This window comes from Hyperoodon ampullatus, assembly GCF_949752795.1.
Source record: "Hyperoodon ampullatus genome assembly, chromosome: 14".
Classification (NCBI taxonomy): Eukaryota; Metazoa; Chordata; class Mammalia; order Artiodactyla; family Ziphiidae; genus Hyperoodon; species Hyperoodon ampullatus.
This window is the reverse complement of record NC_136927.1, coordinates 20,277,717-20,295,592: the sequence shown is the minus strand read 5'-3', so window position 1 is coordinate 20,295,592 and position 17,876 is coordinate 20,277,717. Positions and strand designations below refer to the sequence as shown.

The window sequence follows — 17,876 nt, the reverse complement described above, 5'->3', positions numbered from 1 at the left end:
TCCTACCTCACCTGAGATGCAGAGAACAGATTGCTGGTCACCAGAGGGGAAGGGGTGTGGGAGGGTGAATGGGTGGAGGGGGTCAACTGTATGGTGCTGGATGGTGGTGAGCACACTGTAGTGCATACAGAAGTTGAATTATAATGTACACATGAAACATATGTTATAAACCAATGTTACCTCAGTTAAAAAAAAATTCCAGCTTATTCTACTCAGTGGAGTTCATCCTTGTTTAGAGGTTTATATCCCCTTTTAACATGGGCCAATTGCTAGGACAGCTGTCATCCAGGAATTTCTTTTGTTTGGACTCCTAGGTAAGTTCCAGTTTTCCTTTTATCTCATAAGTCATTTTGCTGCCTTAAGTGACTGTTCCTAAGAAGAGCAGACAAGAGATAATTCACAGAACCTGTTCTGCCTTCATACCTGACAGCTTTACTGAGTATAAAATCTAGGCCCAAAATAATTTTATCTCAGAACTTTGGAGGCGTTTTTTCAATCATTCACCAAATAATTATTCAGTATTTGCTATGTTTGGAGTAGTCTTCTAGGGCCTGGGAATGTAATCAATAAAATAACAATTCCTGAATTCCTGTTCTCAGCTTATATTCTGGGTAGGGAAGACCAACATTAAAAAATTAGAAGTAAAAAAAAAAATTAGAAGTAAATTATATAATTTTTTAAGAAGCTAATGAGTGCTATGTAGAAAAGTAAAGCTGGGAACTCCTATTTGGCTGTCGGACCATCTGGATTGATTCCAATGCTCTATCTTTTGAATTTGTACTTACTGCCATCTTAACCTCTGCTCAAAATTCTGGGAGGGTTTTCTATCTTAAAATGTTTAACGATTACATTTTAAATGCCTAAGGCTTTTATTTACCTTTTCCATAGAATATTTTTCTTATATTTGGGATATAATTTTGAATTGAGGTAGATCATATAGAAGAGTACATAAGCCTGCGTATCCAGTTTAGGGTTGAAACTTCCTCCTTGGGCCTGTTTCCAATTGACAGGAGGAATGTGATAGACCCAGCTGGCTCTGGTGTCTCTCCAGTGACAATGAGTGAAGGTGCTGAGGGGCACCCTGAGCCATGCAGGTCCCACCTGTGGGTGCTGGTGGCTGTTTCCAAAGAACGTGGAGGTGGGTGTTAGTGTTCTTTGGAGAGCAGGCATCCCGAGAGGGAGATACTGAGCCAATGTGCCTAGTAACTATAAACTCCATCTTGAAAGCAAGGAAACTCCTGAAATGATCAATTAGGAGAGTGGCAGCCTGGATGGAAGGAGGCTGGAAACCAGCCGAGGCCTCAACAGAGGCAGCTTTTAGGCACAGGTGACGGATGAGGTGTTAGGTGAGAGGGTGAGTCAGGGAAGGTTTCTTTCCTGTTGGGGGGTGGGGCGCAGTAGGGGTGGCATTGATAAATTCAATCCTGGCCGCTCTTTGAGTTTCAGGAGCTTGTGGGGTAGAACTGAAAATGTCCTGCAGGTTGGCAGTAATTAGTATGCATTTATCTTTCAGGAGAATGTGGCGTATATTTGAGAGTCATAAACGTATAAAGTAAATAACATGAGTAAAGTTGCTCAGTATGAGAAGAGAAGCAAGCTTGGAACAGAATACTGGTTTTCCTGTTTTGTTTTTAACAACCTTATTGGGGTATAATTTACATATGATAAACTGCACCCATTTAAAGTGTACAGTTCAATGAGTTTCAATAGATGTGCACACCCATGAAAGCACCACCATCACATCACCATCAAGACACAACATTTCACTGCCCCCAAAGTTTCTTAAGGCCCCTTTTAGTCGTTCCCTTTCTGCACACCCAGGTCGGAGGCAACTACTTGTCGGCTTTCTCCCACTATAGATGAATTTGCTTCCAGAATTTTATGTCTGGTTTCTTTTGTGCCTGGTTTCTTTCACTTAGCATTACCCATCTGTTATCCATGCAACTGCATGGATCAGTACAGTAGTTCCTTTTTTTTTTTTTAATATTTATTTATTTTTGGCTGTGTTGGGTCTTCTCTGCGTGTGGGCTTTCTCTAGTTGCGGCGAGCGGGGGCCACTCTTCATCGCGGTGCGCGGGCCTCTCACTGTCGCGGCCTCTCTTGTTGCGGAGCACAGGCTCCAGACGCGCAGGCTCAGTAGTTGTAGCTCACGGACCTAGTTGCTCCGCGGCATGTGGGATCTTCCCAGACCAGGGCTCGAACCCGTGTTCCCTGCATTGGCAGGTGGATTCTTAACCACTGCGCCACCAGGGAAGCCCCAGTAGTTCCTTTTATTACAGAGTGGTAGACTCACATTTCCTTTATCCATCCACTAGTTGATAGACATTTGGGTTGTTTCCATTTGGGGGCTCTTATGAATAAAGCTCTGTGAACACCCATATACGTACGTTTGTGTGGACATAATGTTTTCATTTCCTTTGGGTAAATAACTAGGAACTGAACGTCTGATTCATACAGTAGGGGTACTTCAATTTTTAAGAAACTGCCAGTATTGCAAAGAGGTTGTGATATTTTATGTTCCCACCAGTAAGAGGTTTGATTGCTCCAAATCTGTACAACCCTTGGTATTCTCAACATAATTTTTAGTCATTCTAATAGGTGTGTAAGGGTGTCTCGTGGTTTTAATTTGCATTGCTGTGATGACTAACAATGCCCCTGTACTTATTGGCCATTTGTATATCTTCTTTAGTTAAGTGATTGTTGCCTGTTTTTCAGTTCGGTTGTCTTTTTTTTTTTTTTTTTTTTTTTTTTTTGCGGTACGTGGGCCTCTCACTGTTGTGGCCTCTTGCGTTGCGGAGCACAGGCTCTGGACGTGCAGGCTCAGCGGCCATGGCTCACGGGCCTAGCCGCTCCGCGGCATGTGGGATCTTCCCAGACCGGGGTACGAACCCGTGTCCCCTGCATCGACAGGCAGACTCTCAACCACTGTGCCATCAGGGAAGCCCATCGGTTGTCTTTTTATAATTGAATTGTAAGAAGATATCCTTATATATTCTGATATAAGTCCTTTGTCAGATATACCTACTCTGAATATTTTATCTTGTGGCTTGTTTCATTTTCTTAACTGCCTTTTGAAGAGCAAAAGATTTAATTTTGAAGAAGTCCAATTTACCAATATTTGTTTTGTGGTTTATGCTTTTTGTATTCTAAGAAATCTTTGCCTATCCCAAGATGGCAAAGATCGCTTTTTAAAATTTTTATTTTATATTGGATGTAGTTGATTTCCAATCGTTGTGTTAGATCTTTTCTCCTCGGTTTGTAGTTTTAGCTTTTATATTTAAGCCTATGATCCATTTGGCGTTAATTTTTGTGTGTGGCAAAACACCAATTTCTAGAGGGTGGGAGAAATGGGAAGAGCCCTGAAGGATAAATAGATTCTGAAGAAAATTATGTTTTCTAAGCTATGAAAGGAGCAGGTGGAGTCGTATGCGCTGGAAATCAAGTCTGATTATGGCTGCAAAGTCGTTACTGGCTATGGCAGTTTACTGAGTGTCCACTCTGTGCCCAACACATCCCTTTTGCTCTCAAGTTGTTTGGTTTCTTGGAGTGGGGGTAGATTATGCTTCGAAGAAATGTACGGATAAGAGAAAAGCTGATGGTGGATCGAGTGGAGACTTGTTTTTGAGGCGCGGGCTCGTTTGTATGATGGAGTAAAAAACAACGGAATGAAAAGGGCGTGAGATGGAGGTGGACAGTTAGAGTGTAGTTGTTGGGCCAGGACCCTGAAAGGCAGAGAAGAATGGGACCCACAGCCCAGTGGAGGGGCTGATTCAGACATGGAGGGACCCACGCGCACCAGACAGGGCTCCAGGCAGGAAGATGGGGAAGATGAGTTGCGGGGCGTAGACGGGGTATCCTCGCAAACCTGAGAGCTGGAGGAGGGAAGGAATTATAAGCTTTTACAAGGGCCACCCAAAGCCTATGTAAAGCAGGCCTTACAATTTTGCAAGTGGGAGGTTTGCCTGAGAGAAAGTGTCATTGGGGCCCGTCCCATAGGAGGCAAAATCGTCTCCGGAGCCCAGGCGCCAGACCCGAGTGCGTTGCCCAGCGCGACGTCCGGACTACACGCCCCAGGATGCGTCGGGGCCGGCGCAGGAAGCGGCCACCCGGGGAGGCTCCCCATTGGAGGCGGCGGCGGCGGTGACACGCCCACCGGAAGGCCCGCCTCCGCCCTGAGACTCCGAGGAGCGAGGTAGTCCTGGCGGCGTCATGCGTCCGGAAAAGGCCCTGTCTTGGTACCGGCGGATGTCTGTGCTGTACGGACTGGGCGCCTGGACCATGCTGGGCCCTTTGTTTTTGTGGAGTCAGAGAAAGAGCAAACCGCCAGGTACGGCCCTCGGGCGGGACCTCCGGGGGACGCGCGGCATTGCGTGGGGCGTGTCCGGGGGTCGCAGAAGTGGCTTCGCTGTGCTGCGCAAAGAGACCGGGAGCGGTGCTTAGAGCCGCGCGTTATCGTGGAATCTGCCAGCCATGACCTTTTAGAGCCTCTTCCCCGAACCTTGCTGGTTTATTGAGCGAGGCCGCCCCTATCCTCGGAATTTGAAGAATCCGTGAGGTTCCAGGTGGAATTTCAAAGACCCTGGATGGTGGTTTAAAGAGGCGATGCTTCTGTAACTTCAGCCCTGCTTTGGTCACATGGTCGCATTTGGCGACCAAACGATTTCGCTGACTTACACCAGCGAAGGAGTATTGAAATCTTCCCAGTTGCTGAGAGGAAAAGGAAATCCCGCAGCTTTCAAAAATGTTCTGGAAATCTATGGCTTCGTCTAGAGTAGGGGCTGCCTGGGGCTGAAGGGGAGGAGCTGGTGGGGGAGCGATTGCTACAAAATAAGGGGTTTCCTTTTGTGGATGAAAATATTCTACACTTTATTTTGGTGCTGGTTGCACAGATCTGAAGATATTAAAGACTGAATTTACATTTAAATGAGTTAATTGTATAATAAGTATTATCTCAGTAAAGCTGTTTATGTAAAAACTGTGCTGAAGATTACATTTGGTGATGAAGATCACCAATGGCCTGAAAGTGCACATGTCAGTATTAAGCATTTTAAAACATTTATCTCTGTAGTGGTCATTTTTAAAAAATTACCTAAATTTTATTTTTTACAGAAAGAAAACAGTGTCAGGAACCTGATGGGGGTGGGGGTAATTCTTACCTTAGTTTATTTTATTTCAAAGACTTTACTAATAATTCTAATGACTGCTGCCTAAGTTAAAAGTTAGTGATCAACTATACTTCAATAAAAAAATAAAGTAAGATAAAATGAAAGTTAGTGATGCAGCTGTTCCTTTTTTTTTTTTTTAAGGTAGTGAAGTAGAACAAAAGGATGTCTCAACAAATGAACTGTCTGAACCCCCGAAAGGGTTTTATGTGGAAACGATTGTCACATATAGAGACGATTTTGTTCCAATTACTGCCAGGATCATCAACTATTTGAAATCATGGACCGGTGGCCCTGGACCAAAATCATGATGGACGGCTGAATTCTGAAAACAGGACTTTGGTTCAGCATATAAATTTGAGAGATACTGTGATTTCCACTTTCTCTGTGAAAAGTGTATACATTTAATTTTGCTGTAAAATAGAATCACTAATAATATGCAATAAATATTTCCTTGAAGAAAAGTAAATTTCCATATTCAGGAGGTGTCCTTCTATACTCAGGAGTAAAAGATTGAAGTGAAATGTCGTAATGAGCTTCCATAAGCTTGGTTTTCTGAAATTAGTTCATGTAACTTTATATTCCTTTCATGTTGCTGTCAGACATAGCTTTTGTGGTCCCGTTAAGCAAATCTCCATGTTCAGTTTGGGACTTAGAGCAGCCCTTTGGGCACTAGTGGGTGCTTGGTAAGTATGTTGTGAATTAGATTATAACTCCTGGATTAAATAGACTCGATCTGTTCTTTAGAAGCAGTACAGATACCCTCATTCTTTCAGCAGGAGTGGATTAAACCCCAGCGGTGGTTACCAGTATTCTAGAGATAGGGGATACAAAGTGAGGACAGCGGGCTTCCTGCCCTTGAGTGCCGCAGTGTTCTCTCCGCTGGTCTCATTTGGTTGCAAGTAACAAACCCACATAAATGCGATTAAATCAGAAAGAGATGTTTATTAAAAATGTGTGTGGACAGGGAATTACCTGGTGGTCCAGTGGTTAGGACTTGGTGCTTTCACTGCTGTGGGCGTGGGTGCAATCCCTGGTCGGGGAACTAAGGTCCCACAGGCTGTGCAGCGTGGCCAAAAAAAAAAAAAAACAACTGAGTATAGACAGCTCAGAATTCAAGCAGAGTATGTTGAGGTCTTCGGAGGGCCTGGCAGCAGGAACCGGAATGTAGCCACTCACTGAGCCTGCCTGGGGATTGCCTGCCTTGTTGCCTTTCTCACTGCACACCAGTTTTGTCCCCGTTATTTCTGTAGTAACATCACTTTGCAGCTACAGTGTCAAAGTCTGATCAGCTTCTTCCCAAGCCAGAGTTTGTCTTCCACTCCTGTGAGAGTCAGTTCCCTGTGTATCGGATCCCTTCCTGTGGATCACTGGGTCCTGCCTCAGTTAGTAAGAAACCAGCATTCGTTGCCCATTTGGGTAGTGTTTCTTGTGCGCAGCTATTTGGGACCCTGTGAGGACTAGGGATTCCTGGTAGGACAGGAATGGGACATTTCTGGATTCCTGCTATAGTACTGTCACCTTCAAACCTTTGCCTTGATTTCTCCTTGGTGTCAGTTCTACCTTGTGGGTGGCCTGAGCAGTGCTTTGGGGGCAGTCAACCTAAGTGACAGAGGCTCCAAGATGACAAGTAGCAGCTTCAGATGTCAGCAGCAGAGGCTCCTCACTGGACATCAGAGGTCAAGAATGGGTCAGTGCCAGTGGGGTGGGCACCCTGGTGGACCCCTGTGATGGGCATCAAACGTGCAAGAAGCAGAATATGATGGTGGAAGGGAGTTTCTTTTTTTTTTTTTTTTTTTGCGGTAGGCGGGCCTCTCACTGCCGTGGCCTCTCCCCCTGCGGAGCACAGGCTCCGGAGCACAGGCCCAGCGGCCATGGCTCACGGGCCCAGCCGCTCCGCGGCACGTGGGATCCTCCCAGACCGGGGCACGAACCCGTGTCCCCTGCATCGGCAGGCGGACCCTCAACCACTGCGCCACCAGGGAAGCCCGGAAGGGAGTTTCTGAATGGCTTCCCAGAGCAGCCTGCTTCTCATCACTCTCCTTGGAATCTCAGTTTCATGCCTGGGCCCCGGCTGCCAAGAAGACAGGGAAAGTGCGTTTCTGGCTTCCGCATCAGGGCTGTGTTGACCCTCAAAGTGGGGCATCTCCTAGATATAGGAAGGATGATCACAGCATGCTGGGCAGGTAGATTCCAGGACAAATGTCCACTCCAGGCAGCAAGCCAGACTTTCATCGGGAGGCACTAAGATACCTGCCTCTGTAGGTCAGTTTCCCCAGAGAAGGTTTCTCCACCCCGGGGTGGATGCCTGGCTGTAGGAATTCTGGGAGCTGAGTGTGTGTGTGTGTGTGTGTATAATATATATTATATATATATATAATATATATACATATATATTATATATATATATAATATATATATATATTCCTTCTTGTTTAAAACACTTCAACCCCAACTGCTTGTGCTAAGACCATGTTCTCTCTCCATAACGCTTATTACTGACCGACCAGTAAAACAGTTGTGGCTCCAAACAGCCTGCAGCTTCAACAATTCCCGTAGTTCTGCTGAATCTTGGCTTAAATAGGCCTTTGTGGACTAACAACCAAAATATAATTTAAAGTGTTCTTCTGGGAAAAGGTTTTCAGAATTCCAAACGTCTATCTTGCAAGTGCAGTTGGAACGCGGTCTGTTCAGAAGTTGGGAATCGCCCATTGAAGGAGAGTTTGCAGGATTGGAAATAAGTTTCCCGAAATTCTGAGATCTGGTAGTATTTAGAGGGAGTGGGTTTTCTTTTTTTTTTTTTTTTAAGATGTATGTATCTCCGGGGCGTGCGCCCCCTTCCTGACATCCGTCCCGCTGGAGGAGCCATCGGGGACCATTCAGATGAAAAGGACTCCTGAGGGATAGTGGAGCAACAAGAGACAAGGAATTGGGTTTTCCGGCCCTGTGGAGTACCACACAGCCCAGGGCTTTAGGAGAGAAAGAATCAACTTCTACGTAGTTTAAGCCATTGTGACTTTGGGTCTCTGCTACAGTTGATGTAACTCTAAGCAAATCACATCTCCCTATTAATTTCTTTTTAAAAATGGAACCTAACTTTTCGTGATAGAAAAATCCCCTGTGTTTTCTGAGCTTTGGTTTCTTTTGAATAAGAGGTATAATATCTAGCCTGTCTACTAATAGGGTTGTGACTGTCAAAGGAGAAAGTGTTTGTGCACACATGATTATTCTCAGGAATAGAATGTCTTAGCTACTCCTGGAAATGAGGCGTGAAAGGCCTTCTTTCTGGTGATAAATGCAGTCTGCTTCTGTCGTCCTCCAGCCGCTTTGCTTTCTTCCCTGTGGCTCCCCAGGGAATTACCTCGTCACAACTGACCTGTCCTCTGAAAACAGGGCTTCCATGGGTAGTAACTTCTTTCTTCAGCACAGCAGGTTAGCAGCGTGTATCAACATGGAAAATGGCACATCCTTGGATCCGGCAATCTCACTTTCAAGAATTTAGGAGATTCCTGAAGAGATTTAGGAAGATGCCTCTTCAACATCACTCGTTCAACATGGCCTTGAGCTGAAACAACCTCTTGGTCGACCGTGCTGATTGCCTTCCCAGCACCCACTGATCCCACTCCTCTTTTATAACAGACCCTGAGCTCACCCTGAAGCCAGGTGCTTCAGGGGGACTGGCCCAGGTCCTGATTGGTCCAAGTCAGTGTTTCTCCAGGGGGCACTGCAGCCTCCGTGGATGTGACAGTCCATTTTGTGGGCTGCCCCAGGTGTTGCAAGAGCTTTAGCATTTCAAGTTCCTTGGGCACTAAATGCCTGTAACAATCTTCACACCTTGTGACAGCTTCAGACACCCCTCCCCACACACATTTCCGGTAACCCCTGGGGGGCTCTATGCCCCAGGTGAGAACCTCTCATCTGAGCCAGTCAGGGGGAGTAGGTCCCATCTCCCTTGCTAGTGATTGGGTTAAGCATGGTCATGTGATCTCACGCTGGCTGGTGAAGCTCGAGGGGCTTCTGGGCAGGGTGTCCCAGCTTCAGAGGAAGCACCGGGAGAAGATAGCCTCCTGTACTTCTGAACATTGTGTCTGGATAGGATGCCTAGTACAGCCACAGCCATACTGTAAATCTATGACCCCTTGTTAGCCAAAAAATCAAGTTCACACCTGTATTCATTCAGCAATGTTATCTGAGCTCCAGGCAGTGTGCTAGATGCTTCGGATAGAATGGTAAGCACCAGACACTAATAGAACACATTATCGGGCACTGGAGTGATTGGAAGTTGCCAGGAAAAAAAAAAAAAGTTGCCAGAAGATTATGAGGGAAAAACCATAGGATAGCGATGGAGAATAATGGGGAACCAGGACTCTTAACTTTGTCTGTGTGGTCAGAGAAGTCCTCTCTGATGAGGAGGCATTTAAGCTGAAAATGAAAGGAAGGAGAGGAGTGAGATGGACAAAGAATGGGGGAAGAGCATTCCAGGTGGAGGACCAGCGGATGCTGAGGTCCTGAGGTAGCAGCAAATGGATTACCTGAGCAATTTAAAGAAGATCAGAGTCTGGAACGTGAAGACTATATTCTAGGAACCACTTTTATCTCTTATGGAGAATGGATTGGGTGAAGACAAAAGTGGCAGTAAGGAGACCACTGAGCAGCCGTAGTAGATGCAGGTGAGAGATGATGGGGCCATGGCGCAGGATGGCACTGGGGCTGGAGAGAAGGGGGTGCATGGTGTTCATTTGGGGGAGTGAGGAGGTTTGTTGATGGACTAGATACTCATGGAGAGGGAAGGAGCAATCATGAGTCACTTATGGCTGGAGGAAACAGTAGAGCCATTTATTTGAATCAGGGTGGCCCAGCTGGTGGAGTGGGGGTGGGGTGGGGGATTGCAATTCAGTCCTGGCACTAACCACCCAGACTTAGCACAGACCCTGCAAGTCTAAGGGCACGTTCCCCAAAAGGGCAGCCCTCAGTTCAGATGCCAGGCGCACCTTGGGGGTCCCCAAGCCACCTTTACTTCCGACCAACTGGCTACAAATCTGGGAGTTTTTTATGACTCCTACAGGTTTGATAACTTACTGCAATGACTCACTGAACTCAATAAAGCCTTATACTTACAGTTTTATTATAAAGGATACAAATCAGGACTAGCCAAACGAAGGAACACATCAGGCAAGGTCTGTGAAGGTCCCCAACAGAGAGCTTCAGTGCTCTCTCGGTGGAACCAGGGTGCAGGTTCCTCATCTGTGTGTTCACCAGCCGGGACGCCCTGCTAAGGTTCAGTGTCCACAGCTTTTTTTTATTGGGGTTCCATCTCATACGCCCAACTGATGGACTCATCTGCTGTGTGACTGAACTCAATCTCCAGCCGCATCCCACCGCCCCTCCTCAAAGTCCCCCCCTCTAACCACATGATTGGTCTTTCTGGTGACCGGCTCCCACCCTGAAATGTTTCATTAGGAACTCCTATCCCTTGGGAAATTCCAAGGATTTTAGAAGCTCCATGCCAGAAACCCAGAACAAAGACCAAATTCTTTTTTATACGGCAGGGGTGGAAAGCCTGAATCCCATTTTCAGTCTGTTAATTTGGTTCATGGAAGTGGAGAGGTCAAGAAGGCATTTGGAAGCACAAGCACAGAGGATGTGTTGGGAATGGAAATGAAAATGTGCGAGTCAATAGCACAAGGTGGAATTCAAAAACATGAGGAGAGTGGTGATTTAGCTGGCAAAGGAGAGCGTGCAGAGGGAAGGAGGCACCGCAAGAGGTGCTGCTGGATGCTTTTGCCTCCTGATATTGACCTTTTCGAGCTCGATAAATATGTAAAAAGAATCCTGGTGTTTTGGTATATTTTTTAAATGTTTTATTTTGAAATAAGTTACCTTCACTTATAGCCCAAGTGGTCAACATTTTACTTTGCTTTATCACTCTCTTTATTTCCTCTGTATATATCATTCTTCGCCAGATCTGAAAGTTGGAGATATGTTGTCCCTTTACCCCTAAGTACGTGTGTGTATTTCCTAAAAACAAGGATGTTCTCTTACATAAAAATCAGGAAATTAATATTGATTCAATGCCATTATCAAATCCAGCAGTTCTCAAAGCATTCTCTGAGATCCTCCTTAGAGCTGAGATTTCCAACTATTTTTATAATAACATATAGACAATATTTGACTTTTTCATTCCTATTCTTTCAAGAGTGTACAATGGGGTTTTCAGAGGCTTCATGGTAAGTCATGATCTCATTGCTCTAATGTTAGTATATAATGGATTTATTATTGTCATTTAAAAAATTATCATAAGTCAATATTTAACAATTTTTCTAGGTTGTAATTTCTAGTACAAGTAAAAATCTTAAGATATAAGCTATTTGGGGTGTTCAATAATTTTTAAGAATGTAAAGGGGTCTTGAGATCAAAATGTTTTGAGATATGTTGATTTGATGCAAAATTTTTAAAAAAATTTACCAATTGTCCCAATATGCACTTCTTTCTTTTTATTTTTTTTCCGGCTAGGATAAAACTCAGTTCATGCATCACATTTAGTTTTCCTGTCTCTTTAAAAGTCCCCTTTAACTTGGAACAGTTCTCCAGACTTTCTTTTTCTTGACATTTTTGAAGGATCCTTCTAGTTATTTTGTAGAGTGTTCCTTAATTTAGGTTTGTCTGATGTTTCTTCATGATTGGATTCAGATTCTACATTTTTGGCAGAAATACCACAAAAGTGACATGGTGTCTTTCTTGGTGCAATATCAGAAGTATATGATGTTTGTTTCATTACTGGTGATGCTACCTTTGGCATTTAGTGTGCAGTATTTAACACTCAAGTATATTAGTATAGTCTTTTCTGGCCAAATGACTCTTCCTTGTTCTCCATTGGAAGCTTTTTCTTGTAGGAGAGGAAAAAGTTTCTCTCACTCTCTTGAGGTCCCTGGCTGGGTCTGAAAATTAAAGTGACAAAGACAGATGAACAAGAGAAAAGCATACAAATTTATTTAAGTTTTACATGACATGAGAGCCTTCATAAGGAGATGAAGACCCAAAGAAACAGACCTGTGTAATTTTTCTTTTTTTTTTTTGCGGTACGCGGGCCTCTCACTGTTGGGGCCTCTCCCGTTGCGGAGCACAGGCTCCGGACTCGCAGGCTCAGCAGCCGTGGCTCATGGGCCCAGCCGCTCCGCGGCGGCCTGTGGGATCTTCCCGGACCGGGGTACGACCCCGTGTCCCCTGCATCGGTAGGCGGACTCGCAACCACTGCGCCACCAGGGTAGCCCGACCTGTGTAATTTTTGTTGTTAGGTTTGACGAAGCATGAGTAGTCATGGAGGAACATGATAGGTTGAGGAATATGAGGTAGGCAGAGTAAACTGGGGGAAATTTGTCAAGGCCTGTTGGTTCAGATTCTTCTTGGTGTGCTTTTGTCTTTGGAGATAAGGCTGCTTCTTCCCTCCCAGTATAGATAGGGCACCTCTCACATTTATGACCTGTTTCAGGAGAGAAGGGTGGGGACCTGGGGCCCTCTACCTGAGCGCTTGCACCTGGACAAACATCTCCTACAGCAACAGATACAAAGAAACTATGAGACTGCAAATAACTGCACCCGTGCACATTCACAGGGGCAGTTATGAACAATAAGACACGAAAAGGCCACAAACCAACTGCCACTTCTGAGGCGCCAGGAGGAAAAGCAGGGTAGAGCAGACCCAAGTTTGGTTCGGGAACATCCTGAACTCCCTCCCTCTACACCCACCAGCACTATTAGGCTGTAAGAAGAAGACACACTGAGAAGGGCTTGTTTTTATCAGTGATAATAATTTGTTAGAGTAATACTTGTACAGTCCTTTGCAGCTTTCTAATACTTTTGCACGGTGTATATTATTCAAATCTTCTAACAAGTCTGGGAGAGGGGCCAAGTATCAGTATTAGAGGAGGAATTACAATTACAGAATCACGTATCTGCGCACTGCCAGGACACGGCTAAGTCAAATGAATACCAAAACAGTTAAATGACTATTTTAGGCAGCAGATACTCTCCTGTCTGGTTTCTGAGGAGTTACAGAGGCAGGAAGACAAGGGAAAAAGAATTTGGGAGAATCTGGGGGCAGAAGGGTGGAAACATGGAAGGAGGCACACGATTAGGATTAGGATTCAGCACAAAGCTGGGATTCAGGGATGACTGTCTCTCAGGCCGGGGTTTGTGAAAAGAAACCAGGGCAGAAACTACTCTCTGGGCACCAGTGAGTCGGGCTGGGGTGTGGGGGCGGAGAAGGGGGTTGCGGGACTCCAGCATCCGGGCGGGGCTCATCTAGCTGTACGGGGGACAGGACCAAGAGTGGGCGGGGCCGGACCGAGAGCGGGTGGGGCCTCTCGCGGGGGCGGGGCCACACGGAGAGCTCAGATGGGCGGGACCAACCGGTGGTGGGCGCGGCCTACGTGGGCGGGCCGTCGACTCGCGGGTTCGGGGGGTCGGAGCGCGCTTCCAGGTGTCCCCGGCAGAGGGCGCGGGCAGCTGCGCAGCCCGCGGAGTCCCGAGGCCGGAAGCCGCGCGGCGCCGCCCCGCTCGCCCCAGCCGTCGCCATGAAGGCCGTGGTGCAGCGCGTCACCCGGGCCAGCGTCACAGGTCAGTCGGGCGGGGCCGGGCCGGGCTGGACGCCCCCGGGCCGCCGCCGGCCGCGCGCGAGCCCGGCCCCCGCCGCCCCGAGTCCCCGCCGTCCTGGGGCGCCGTCCACGGGCTGCAGGGTCTCCGCCTAGTGTCGCGGTGACCGCGCCTCGTCGTCTTCTGCAGCGTTTCCTTTAGTCCGGAGCGCAGGTGGCCTCCCGCATCCCCCGAGCGTCCCCCGAGCATCCCCCGGCCCGCCCTTCCACGCGGTGTTGCACAGACGACACGTTCGGAGCGTTTCCGGGGCACACACCCCCTCCCCAGCTTTCTGCTCCGCGTTTCCCTTTCTAGCCGGTTTTCTCCGTGTCCCGGTTCACCTGGAGCTTGACTTCCCTAAGGTGCCCGCTCGTGACAGGTGCTCGTAGGGGTGGGTTCTGACCGTGTCTGCCCACGTGACCCGGGTGGGAGCCCAGAGGATCCAGGATGAGATGTTTCTCTTTTCCACCAGTTTCATGTGAACCGAGCCACGCAACCATCAGTCATGGCTTGAACACTGCGGTCTAGTTTGAACATCAGGGGTCCAGATGATTAATAGGTAGAAGGAAGTCCTTTTAAAAACTCAAGCCAAGATAAGCAGAAATAGAGACACAGAGGTAGAGAACAAATGAATGGACACCAAGGGGGAAGGGGTGGGTGGGATGGATTGGGAGATGGGGATTGACATATATACACCTACACTATTGATACTATGTATAAAATAGATAACTAATGAGAGCCTACTGTACAGCACAGGGAACTCTACTCAATGCTCTGTGGTGACCTAAATGGGAAGGAAATCTAAAAAAGAGGGGATATATATACACATATAGCTGATTCACTTTGCTGTACATCAGAAACTAACACAACATTGTAAAGCAACTATACTCCAATTAAAAAAAAAACCTCGAGTGAAGATAGTATAGATGTTAAAAATTCTTTGAATGATTAACTTTACATTGTCTTATAGTCTTTCCTATTTTTATTGGCAGAATTCTAATACTGTTTCAGTTCAAGTAGTTCTAGATATCCTTTCCTTCAAGCCTATACCAAATGTGTGTTTCTATGTTCAGGAAAGTATAAATCTAAAAACGAAACAACAAAATCCGCTAAAGAAACCATCAAACTCAGTAAAACCATATATTTAGATCCGAGATTCTACTTTTCAGTTCTGGCTAATGATTTCTAAGCTGTTCTGATAAGTGATTTTTTTTTTTTTTTTTTTTTTTTTTTTTTTGCGGTACGCGGGCCTCTTACTGTCGTGGCCTCTCCAGTTGCGGAGCACAGGCTCCGGACGCGCAGGCTCAGTGGCCATGGCTCACGGGCCTAGCCGCTCCGCGGCATGTGGGATCTTCCCGGACCGGGGCACGAACCTGTGTCCCCTGCATCAGCAGGCGGACTCTCAACCACTGCGCCACCAGGGAAGCCCTGATAAGTGATTTTGGATGTCGTCCTGGAGTAGTAGGGAATAGTATAGCTCTGGGATTTATGGAATTTTAAAACAAAGTGGGGTTTGTTTGTTTTTTTTTAGCATTTTAGTTAATATGTAACTTCACTAAAACTGGGAAAATTCATAGATGAAAAGATTTTCTTGCTTTTTTTGAGAAGAATCTTGCAGCCTGCCCTGTGTGGTCATGATGGCCAGTGAGCAGACTTCGGAGAATGTAAGTTTTGATCAGAATGGAGAACTCTCCATTCTGCTGATCTGGAATATCAAAAACACATTTCTGTGAGATTAGCCGAATAGTTTGAATGATCTTACTTTACTATTTAAGTTGTATGCTTTTAGTTAAAAACAACAAGTTAACTGTGCTGGAGGAAACTGAGTTAGCCTTGTCTTCTACTTGCATTGTAATGGAGAGAGGTTTTCTGATTCCTTTAGAATGTGACTGACTGGCTTCACTTCCATGTGGCCTTTCTCGAATGGCATTTTATTTCAAAGGTTCTAAAACGTCACTTCCGGTTTTATAGGTGGGACAGAGTGTTAGGAGTCACATATTACGTGGCAGGCTCACTTTATGAGCTTGGTCAGGCACATTTGATGCCTTAGCATGGTTATTGTGATGATCTAATTTTAAAAGCTTTATGACAGAACACTTCAAACATATTCATGTGGTTACACAGATGGAATAGTACCATAACCCCCATGTCCATCCCTCAGCTTTATAAGCCGAAATCTGAATAGAATCATAGAATGTTGGGAAGAGATTGGTTGGGTTTGAATGCGTTAATTTGCGAGCTAGTGAATTCTTCTCAAAGAGGAGGTCTTGGGTGATGCCACTGTACATAGCATCAAATAAACATTGACCAAATAGCTCAGGTCTTTTCTAGCCCTGTGACCTTTTGTCTAAAATGGTGATTCTCAAGTTTTTCCCCTTGGAAATCCGTTTGTCTATAATAAAACATCCCTTTAACCTCCTAATTCTTCTGCCTGAAGGAGGGACAAAACTTCTCCAAAATGAGAGAGCGAATTGTGTCATCTCAAGGCTTTGGTGCATAATTCATTTCTTATTAGGATAATACCACATTATAAAAATATTGGAACTGTTCAAATAGTGATTTGAATCACTTCAAATAGTGATTCTATTTTTGAGAATCTATTCTAAGAAGATAATCCTAATTATAGAAAAAGCTTTAGAAGGATGAACAGGTGGAGCACAGAGGATCCTTAGGGCAGTGAAACTACTCTGTACGATACTGTCATGATGGATACGTATCATTACATTTATCCAAACCGATAGAATGTCCAACACCAAGAGTGAGCCCTCATGTAAACTGTGGACTTTGAGTGATAATGAGGTGTCAGTGTAGGTTCATCATTTGGAACAAATGTACCATCTGGAGGGGGACGTTGATAGTGGGGAGACTGCATGTGGGGCTGAGGGTATATGGGAAATCTCTATGCCCTCTGTTCAGTTTCACTGGGAACCTAAAACTGCTGTATATACGAAAGTATATTAAAAAAAACACCCAAAACTTTAGTGTATAAAGATTTTCACCACAGTGTTACCTATTGAAGTGAAAAATTTTAAAACAAGCCATTTATCCAGCCAAATAGGATGGTTAGTGCATCCATGGATGGAATGCAAATGTTCCACTGGATGGGCTGCAACTATTAAAAGATGCTTAGGAAAAGCTCATAATGTGGAAAAATCCTTATGAAATGTTAAAAGATGAGACACAGGCTTCCCTGGTGGCGCAGTGGTTGAGAGTCCGCCTGCCGATGCAGGGGACACGGGTTCGTGCCCCGGTCTGGGAAGATCCCACATGCCGCGGAGCGGCTGGACCCGTGAGCCATGGCCGCTGAGTCTGCGCGTCCGGAGCCTGTGCTCCGCAATGGGAGAGGCCACGACAGTGAGAGGCCCGCGTACCGCAAAAAAAAAAAAAAAAAAAAAAAAAGATGAGACACAAAAATTTATACACAATATTATTCTGGTAGTTGAGAACAAATGTGAACTAAAATCTGTGAATAGAGGAAATATCAAAAGGAAATCAGTAACGTACTAAAGTGCTTGTCTTCGGTTCTTTTTTCTTTCCTGTTTCTTTTATTTTTTAAAGTTTTCTATACTGCATATGCATTACTTTAATGGTGGACATAGTTCAATCATCATTCTTTTTTAAGTTTTTAAAATATACTCGGGAAAATTTTAAAAATATATTGATACTGTAAGAAAATAATATTGACTTACTTAAAGAACAAATAAAGCCACAGTTTTCTAAAGCACTGCAAACAAGCAAGCAACCCCAGTTGTTTACTGCTTCTGTCAGGATAGCTGATTTCTGTTTCAGATTTTGAGTCAGTGGCTCAAAGGACAGTAAATCACTCATAGTCCATTATAAAAAAAAGCAGCACAGAAGAAAATATTAAAATATTTGTGTCTTCTTAATCATAAAACTAAGAGAAGTTAAGCTTTAATAGGAATTATTTCAGGGACTTCCCTGGTGGTCTAGCGGTTAAGACCCTGTGCTCCCAATGCAGGGGGCTTGGGTTCGATCCCTGGTCAGGGAGCTAGATCCCGCATGGCGCAACTAAGATCCTGTGTGCCGCAGCTAAGACCGGCTCAGCCAAAATAAATAAATCAG

The 17,876-nt window shown here is 45.4% G+C and overlaps 2 protein-coding genes across 2 annotated transcripts in view; both read left to right on the top strand.

Annotated features, from left to right (window-relative positions):
• The first annotated feature begins 4,193 nt into the window (after nucleotides 1-4,193).
• SMIM26 (small integral membrane protein 26) lies at nucleotides 4,194-5,583 on the top strand. Its single transcript, XM_079718475.1, has 2 exons — nucleotides 4,194-4,327; nucleotides 5,307-5,583. The coding sequence occupies exons 1-2, from the start codon at nucleotides 4,210-4,212 to the stop codon at nucleotides 5,471-5,473; spliced, it is 285 nt and encodes a 94-aa protein (XP_079574601.1). The 5' UTR covers nucleotides 4,194-4,209; the 3' UTR covers nucleotides 5,474-5,583.
• Nucleotides 5,584-13,705: 8,122 nt separating this feature from the next.
• The window catches only part of DTD1 (D-aminoacyl-tRNA deacylase 1), a 113,780-nt gene continuing 109,609 nt past the window's right edge, over nucleotides 13,706-17,876 (top strand). The window contains exon 1 of the mRNA XM_079718474.1: nucleotides 13,706-13,778. Coding sequence (XP_079574600.1) covers nucleotides 13,736-13,778 — 43 coding nt within the window. The 5' untranslated portion in view covers nucleotides 13,706-13,735. The remainder of the gene's footprint in view (nucleotides 13,779-17,876) is intronic.

Bases quoted from the DNA above. Each gene is read 5' to 3' on its own strand.
- SMIM26 (XM_079718475.1), top strand. From the start codon at position 4,210: ATGCGTCCGGAAAAGGCCCTGTCTTGGTACCGGCGGATGTCTGTGCTG. The intron at 4,328-5,306 runs GTACGGCCCTCG...TTTTTTTTTAAG, and splicing joins GAGAAAGAGCAAACCGCCAG to GTAGTGAAGTAGAACAAAAG.